This window comes from Vollenhovia emeryi, unplaced genomic scaffold (genome assembly GCF_000949405.1).
Source record: "Vollenhovia emeryi isolate VEMERY1.0 unplaced genomic scaffold, V.emery_V1.0 DF939928.1, whole genome shotgun sequence".
Classification (NCBI taxonomy): Eukaryota; Metazoa; Arthropoda; class Insecta; order Hymenoptera; family Formicidae; genus Vollenhovia; species Vollenhovia emeryi.
In genome coordinates this window covers 1-7,203 of record NW_011966438.1, presented here as the reverse complement: position 1 = coordinate 7,203, position 7,203 = coordinate 1, and the positions used below count along the sequence as shown (strand labels likewise).

At 58.8% G+C, this 7,203-nt stretch overlaps 3 protein-coding genes across 3 annotated transcripts; all 3 read right to left on the bottom strand.

Moving 5' to 3' along the window:
• Nucleotides 1-493: 493 nt before the first annotated feature.
• On the bottom strand, nt 494-1,459 carry LOC105556564. The gene has a single exon (XM_012003658.1). It carries the CDS (start codon nt 1,457-1,459, stop codon nt 494-496), a length of 966 nt encoding a protein of 321 aa, XP_011859048.1.
• Nucleotides 1,460-1,632: 173 nt separating this feature from the next.
• On the bottom strand, nt 1,633-3,280 carry LOC105556563. The gene is made up of 2 exons (XM_012003657.1): nt 3,008-3,280; nt 1,633-2,913 (listed from the first exon to the last, which is right to left on the bottom strand). Exons 1-2 carry the CDS (start codon nt 3,278-3,280, stop codon nt 1,633-1,635), a joined length of 1,554 nt encoding a protein of 517 aa, XP_011859047.1.
• Nucleotides 3,281-4,904: 1,624 nt separating this feature from the next.
• Nucleotides 4,905-5,630, bottom strand: LOC105556562. The gene has a single exon (XM_012003656.1). The coding sequence runs from the start codon at nt 5,628-5,630 to the stop codon at nt 4,905-4,907; it is 726 nt and encodes a 241-aa protein (XP_011859046.1).
• Nucleotides 5,631-7,203: the final 1,573 nt, after the last annotated feature.

Sequence of the window (7,203 nt, the reverse complement as noted above, 5' to 3'; positions counted from 1 at the left end):
TTTGTCAATTAAATTACGAACTTCGGCGCTTTGGGGCCGCATGCCCACGCTAGCGCTGTCGCATCCTCTGTTTCCAAACATTCCGCCCGCCTCGTCGGATCGCGATCGATGAAATGACAGCACCGATTCGAGGTTAGGGCACGCTCGTGACGCCGCGATCCATCGATCGGGATAGCTTTAGCGCGAATCAATCGCGCGTAGTTCAAGGCGGCGGAGACCCGGCGAGCAGCCCCAACGCAGAGGCGATGTCGGACGCGACGATACCTATAACAGGACGGACACGAGATAAGTATATACAATATTTACAGGTTAGATGCAGGTTATCGGTAACGCTAAGTGAAGTGGCGACTTCCTTGCAGGCTCACGCTTACGGCCCCTGTAGCGCGATTCTGTAACTCGTTGTGTCGTCGTTACGGGCTTTGCGCAGATCTAATATACCGTAGAAAAGCTGCGCAAAGCCCGTAACGACGACATAACGAGTTACAGAATCGCGCTACTGAGGCGCGGCGTCGGCAGGCGGCAGAGGCATGATCTTGACCACCGGTCGGGTTAGCCGGCCGGTAGCAGTCCGAACGTCTACCACTCGCACCTGGTTGTCCTCTCCAGCGTGCAGCCGCACGATGCGGGCAAGGGGCCAGCGGCATGGTGGTGTCAGCTCATTCTTCAGAAGACACAGTTGTCCCTCTTTCAGGCCGCCGCTAGTGGTCCACCATTTCGGCCGTGGCGTGAGAGCCTGTAAATGCTCGCGGGACCACCGTTGCCACAGGTGATCCCGCATCTGCTGCAACAGCCGCCAATTGCTCAGCCGGTTCGGTGGCACGTCGAGGAGCGCCGGTTCCGGTATGGCGTTGAGCGGCTCACCGATCAGGAAGTGCCCGGGAGTAAGCGCGCTAAGGTCCTCGGGGTCGTCCGTCAAGGCCTGAAGCGGGCGCGAGTTGAGGCATGCCTCGACCTCAGCAAGGAAGGTAGCCATCTCCTTGTAGGTGAGCTTCGTTTCGCCTATGACACGCCGCAGATGGTGTTTCACGGATTTGACGGCCGCTTCCCACAATCCGCCAAAGTGCGGGGCAGCCGGGGGGTTAAATTGCCACCGGATACCATAGTCGGCTAGGCGGCCGATAATCCGATGAGTCTCGCGGCCGGCCTCCTGGAACATGGTTCGCAGCTGCGAGTCGGCCCCCACAAAGTTGGTCCCGCAGTCGCTGCACACCGACTGGCAGACTCCTCGACGAGATATGAATCGCCGAAAGGCGGCGAGGAACGCGTCGGCCGTATAATCGCTGACTGCTTCCAAGTGAACGGCCCGTGTGCTGAAACAAACAAAAACAGCCAGGAAAGCCTTGTAGGCTTTGTGTCCTCGGCCCTTGGACGTCCGCAGTAGAATCGGACCGGCGAAATCTACGCCGGTGTGCAAAAACGGCCGGCTAGGGTTGACCCGAGCGCCAGGTAGGTTGCCCATCAACGGTTGTGGGGATGCCGCCCGTCATCGGACGCATGCAGTACACTGATGGATATGGTGGCGGACCAGCTGACGACCTCGAGGCACCCAGTAACGTTGTCGGATGGCAGCCAGCGTGGCCTGCGTTCCGTCGTGGAGGGTGCGGCTGTGATTGAGGTCGATTACAAGGTGAGTCAGGTGCGAGTGGGGCGGCAGTATGATCGGATGTCGTTGATCCTGATCCAATAACGCGTGCTTGATTCTTCCTCCGACTCGTAGGATTCCCTTATCATCGAGGAAGGGTGTGAGTTTACGAAGCGGCCCTGACACCGGGCGGCCAGTTCGGACAGCCCCCAACTCCCGCGAAAAGTTGTCGCCTGCACTACGCGTATCCATCGGGTAAGCGCCGCGTCGATTTCGTCCGGGCTCAAGGTTGGCGGCAGGTCCCTCGCCAGCCCATCGCAGTCGACGGCCTTACGGTGTGACCACGAACGCCAGGCCCAGGCCGAGACGCGCAGCAGACGGCGGCGAAGCGACGAGAACCTCGTCAACTCCTCGGGTTCCTCCACCTCGGCGACTACGAGGCACCGGACGGTGCGTCGCTCGGGCAGGTCGGATTGCTCCGGCAAGCTGGGATCCTTCGGCCATGAGGTTGGATCCCCCCTGAGGAAGCCCGGTCCCTGCCACCACAGGGGGTGTTCCGACAGCTCCCGCGGTGAGATCCCTCGAGATGCACAGTCCGCCGGATTCTCCGCCCCCGGCACGTGTCTCCACATCGCGTCCCTGGTTAACCGCTGGATCTCCGCCACCCTGTTTGCCACGTAGGTCGTCCACTTGGCAGGATGGCCACGAATCCAGGCCAACGTGACGGTGGAGTCCGTCCATAAGAACGTGGGGACCGCGCTCAACTCGAGCGACGTCTGTAGGTGCCCGATCAGCTTCGCCAACAGGGATGCAGCGCAGAGCTCCAACCGTGGCAAGGAGACCCGCTTGAGAGGAGCGACTTTCGTCTTTGCCATCACGATCGAGATGTAGGCCTCGCCGGCGTTAACGACGCGCAAGTAGACGACGGCCGCGCAGGCTCGCTCGGAGGCATCCGAGAAGCCGTGAATCTCGATGGTGTCGACAGAGGCATGGCAGTGGAACCAACGCGGGATTTTAATTTCCTCCAGGATCGGGAGCTCCCCCTCCAGTCTGGCCCAAGCGGTAGCCTCCTCCGTGGCCAGGGGGGCATCCCAGTCCAGTTGTTGCAACCACGTAGTCTGAATGAGGAGCTTCGCCCCGACGACGATCGGTGCCAGCCAACCTAGAGGGTCAAACAGCCGAGCTGTCTGGGACAGAATCGTGCGCTTTGTTGGAGCGACGTTGTCCGATCGCCGGACCGTCAAGGACAAGTGATCGTCCTCCGGGCTCCAGCGCAAGCCTAGCACCGAGTGTTCCGCTGACGGTAGTAACGCGTCCGTCGAACGCAGCAGCTGATGAGCCGAGGGGACGTCCGCAAGGAGTGAGGTACGATTCGCGGCCCAACTTCCTCAGTGGGAAGCCGCCCGCCGTGCATAGCATAGATACCTGATGTCTGAGTTGCTGACAGGTCTCCAGAGTGGCGGCTCCACCGAGGATGTCATCCATGTAGACGTCCCGCTTAAGTACCTCCGCGCCCAGCGGGAAGCGGTTCGATTCGTCGCTCGCAAGCTGGCGCAATACGCGGAGGGCGAGGTAAGGCGCGCTTGCTGGGCCGTAGGTAACCGTATTCAGGCAATAGTCAGTCACTTGCTTGTCTTTTGTCCATAGGATCCGTTGCAGGTACCGGTCTTCCGGATGCACTACAATCTGCCGGTACATCTTCTCGATGTCGGCTACGAAGACGTATTGGTGACGTTGTAACGAAGCTTTCAGCCTTCCCGGTACTGGATTTCGGACGGGACTCCGAAATGTGTTATTACTCCGCGGAAAATAATATCAGACACGCGGTTCTGATTAATCGGTCGGAAGAGCTAGCGTTCTTTCGGTCGGTGTTTGACGTGCTGTGTGCCGGTTTAAATAAATAATCCTCCGTTCCTCCTATTTGCCGAATATGCTCAGCTCTAGGGCCGTCTGGAGGAAAGGAGGACAAGATCTTATTCGCTTAGTGAGGTAATCGCTTGGAAGGATCGGAAATAAATCGGACAGATGTTTAAAGGTTAAAACAATAGGAACGGGTTTATTCTCGGATAAATACAGTGGAATCGAGGTGATTACAATGGGTCCGCCCTAAAGTCAAATATAAAGGAAAGAAAAGGATTAATATTACAATGGGTCCGCCCTGTGATTAAATACAAGGAAAACAGGATATGATTAGTTGGATTACAATATACGGACAGTACGGAATTAGCTCGGAATACGGAAAATAATAAGTACAATTAACTGGATTTACACTGGTACGGAGAGTACGGAATTAGATCGGAATACGGAAAATAATAAGTACAATTAACTGGATTTACAACAAGGTACGGAAAATACGGAATTAACTCGGAATACGGAAAATAATACACGCAAGTATCTGGATTTACACTGGTACGGAGAGTACGGAATTAATCAGGACGGATGGCCGTACGGAATCCGTTGGTCTGCAAGAGAAGAAAAGTAACGGGATTAATTCTACGGACTTAATTAGAATTAATTTAGAAATTCTTTCCCACCCGAATATTACCCCCCTGAGTTCTACACCGGTCAGGGATCAGGAAAAGGATCAGATCAGGACAGGATCACGCCCGAGCAGCGCCTCGTTATGCGTGAGTTTCAGTAGTGATTGTATACCGAGGAGCACCCCGTTAGGTGTACGCTACTGCGGAATTACTCCGTCCCCGCGAGACACGGCGGTACCCGTTAGCACGGGGGAACGGAGCCAGGACGGATACAGGGGACCGGTACGGGGAAATTTGTAGCATGTGTACGCCGAGGAGCACCCCGTTAGGCGTACGCTACTGCGGGACGGGGCCCACAACGGAGTAGTGCCTCCGCTGTGTGCTCCGGAATGGCATATAGCCGAAGACAGGAGCACCCATTCACTCCGGCTTATACCTGTGGAGGTACCCACTGCACGGTGTCGACGGTCGGAGCACCAAGCGTCGACTGAGTTAAAGCGCCTGCTCCGGAGGGGCTTTTATACCCCCCGGATGTAGGCGCGCGGGGAGAGGCGGCGGGGGCGGGCGCGACGTTGCCGGCTGCCGTCGACGCGGCAACCGCGCCGTTTATCGATTTTCCACCCGCGGCTCTATTTCCTTCTCTCTCGCGCGTGGTATGCAGTTTTTTCTGCTTCCGGCCGCGCCTCCCCGGTCGCCTCCGTTACAACGTCTCCAGCGGGTCACGACATCCGCGAGAGACGGAAGTAGGTTGGGTCCCGTGTGCAGGCATTCAGGGAGGCTCCCGTCGCCGCTCGGGACAATCCATTGAATACGACTCGAATCTTCGCGTCGGTGCCCAAGCCCTACATCACACCGTGGTGCGGCAGGTAACACGAGCGGGTGTCAGAGGCCACTGACAGCGACGCGCTCGGTGACATGTGGCCCAAGCTCAGGTACTCGGCCATGAAATTCCGAAAGCGATCGCGGAAGGCGGGATCGCGTCCGAACCTTCGCTGCATAACGTCGAGCATGTGAGACGCAGCCCGACGTGTGGTGGAAAGATCCGGTAGCTCCCGGCGTAAAGGCAGCCGGACCTGAAAGCGACCGTCTGCCAGGCGTTGATGCGTCTGTATGAAGTGGTTCTCGCACGCCTGCTCGTCGGTGGATAGCGGTACGTCAGCGCTCGGCGCTTCCTCCCACTCCCAGAAGCGGCGGACGAGACTAGGCAGGTCGTCGGCCACGGAGCATTGCAGGGAGGTGACCACGGAGGCGGCGTGCTTGGGCCCCACGGCTCCCAACAAGATCCAGCCGAGGTGCGTCCGCTGAGCGACGGGCTCTGAGGGCCCTCCCCGGCGGAGTTCCGGAAGTACTATGCTGGCGTACGCCTCAGCTCCGAGCAGGAGTTCCACCGGATCTTGGCCTGTGAAATCGGGGTCCGCAAGTTCGAGTCCGGCAGCGTGAGCCCACGACCTACCCTCGGTCCCCTCTGGGCCGTTGTATACGGACAGTTGAGGCAGTATTAGCGGGGACTGACGGCAGCTGCGTTGCTGGCGGGGACGGCTCCGATCGACCTGGCAGCGAGGAGCCATGCCGAAATGTACGAGCGGTTACAGGTACTGAAGAACAGGGGCGTCCCCATCACCAAGGGGGTAAGGAGGACCGTGAGGCTCCAGCTACAGGAGCTCATAAGAGAAAGGTGGAAAGCCAGGCTCTCTGAGCCGAACAGACCTGGGCGTAGGACTGTAGAGGCCATACTACCCAGGTTTGACGAATGCTGGACAGAGTGGCGGCAAGAGCATCCTTCAGGACGACATAGGTGCTCTCCGGACACGGCTGTTTCGGGGAGTACCTGTGTCGTATAGGACGAGAGGTAGACAACAGATGTCATCATTGTGACGGGGACGGGGACACGGCGCGCCACACCCTCGCTGAGTGTAAAGCGTGGGAAGGGGAGCGTCGTGCCCTGTCCGAGGTGATTAGAGGGGACCTATCGCTGGGAGCGGTGGTGGATGCAGTTGCAAGAGAAGAGGAGGCCTGGACAGCCTTTTCCACGTTTTGTGAGAAGGTGATGTCCAAAAAAGAGGAAGACGAGAGGGTGAGGAGAGGAGAGGTCGATCCCCCTACACCCTCAGATGGCGACGGAGGAAGGAGGGCCCTGCCGGGAAGAAGGGGTAGGCGCCGAGGCCGACTGGCCCACTTGAGGACGGACTAGCAAGTCCGACACACACATACAACGTGTAGGAGACGTAGGGTTACATAAGGCGTACGGGTGCCGCTTGAAGAATAGCCCCGGGGTAGCCCCTGCCTGTCGTAAAAGGCGACTAAAAGGAGAGGAGGAAGAAGATAGGTCTGGGACCCTAGGGGTGGGCACAAGCTGGGAAACTTGTGACTCACCCGCCCCCACAACAACGAGGGGCGCGGCGGGAGGCCTGGTGGCACCCCCGCCGCATAGCTGAGGAGAAGGCCCTTCTCAGGGCCGATGGAGGAGAAGGCCCTTCTTCAGGGCCATACCCAGCCGTGGGTACAGAGGTGCGCGAGATAACGCGCGGCGCGGGGACTGACCAGCAGTTCGATGCTGTTGCGATACCTGGCAGTCCCCAATAGCGCAGAGAAGTCCACCCCCGGTGGTTTTAGTGCGGTAGGCGTCTCCATTGCACTACTGGCCCCATGGGTTGTAAATGGCCCAGGGGCCAGGGAGACGAGTCCCACACACCACCCCCTCCCGTCCCAGCGGGAGCGGGGTGACGGTCCATGAGGATTTCCACCGGGTCAAAAAAAAAGGATTAGCGGGGACACTGTGAGTGCAAAGTTGCCTGAACGCGCAGTGACTGTCACCGTTACGCGGCCCCGCGACCAACCCGTTTGAGTGCCGCCGACTCCGAAACTGGCTACGGCAGTAGGGTATATAGGCCGGTTCTAACTCGGGAGCTCCGAGGGGGGAGCGGGGCGGGGGGTACCCCGTGGCGAGGGGACAGCGGGGAGGGGGGTACTCCGTGGCGAGGGGACCGCGGGGAGAAGTGGGAGCACGTGGTCTTGACATCGCGCAAGATGCTGACCTGTCACTACGTGACATGTAACAGATATCTAGGTGCTGACCTGTCATCGAACACCTGGACGGGTATGAGTCATGGGGTCAAGCGCCGAAACCTGGCTGATGACTTT

Excerpts from the sequence above, each read along its gene's own strand:
- LOC105556562 (XM_012003656.1), bottom strand. The coding sequence starts at position 5,630 with ATGGCTCCTCGCTGCCAGGTCGATCGGAGCCGTCCCCGCCAGCAACGC.
- LOC105556564 (XM_012003658.1), bottom strand. The coding sequence starts at position 1,459 with ATGGGCAACCTACCTGGCGCTCGGGTCAACCCTAGCCGGCCGTTTTTG.
- LOC105556563 (XM_012003657.1), bottom strand. The coding sequence starts at position 3,280 with ATGTACCGGCAGATTGTAGTGCATCCGGAAGACCGGTACCTGCAACGG. Across the intron at positions 2,914-3,007 it reads GTCAGCAACTCAGACATCAG|CTGCTGCGTTCGACGGACGC; the intron begins GTATCTATGCTA and ends TCGGCTCATCAG.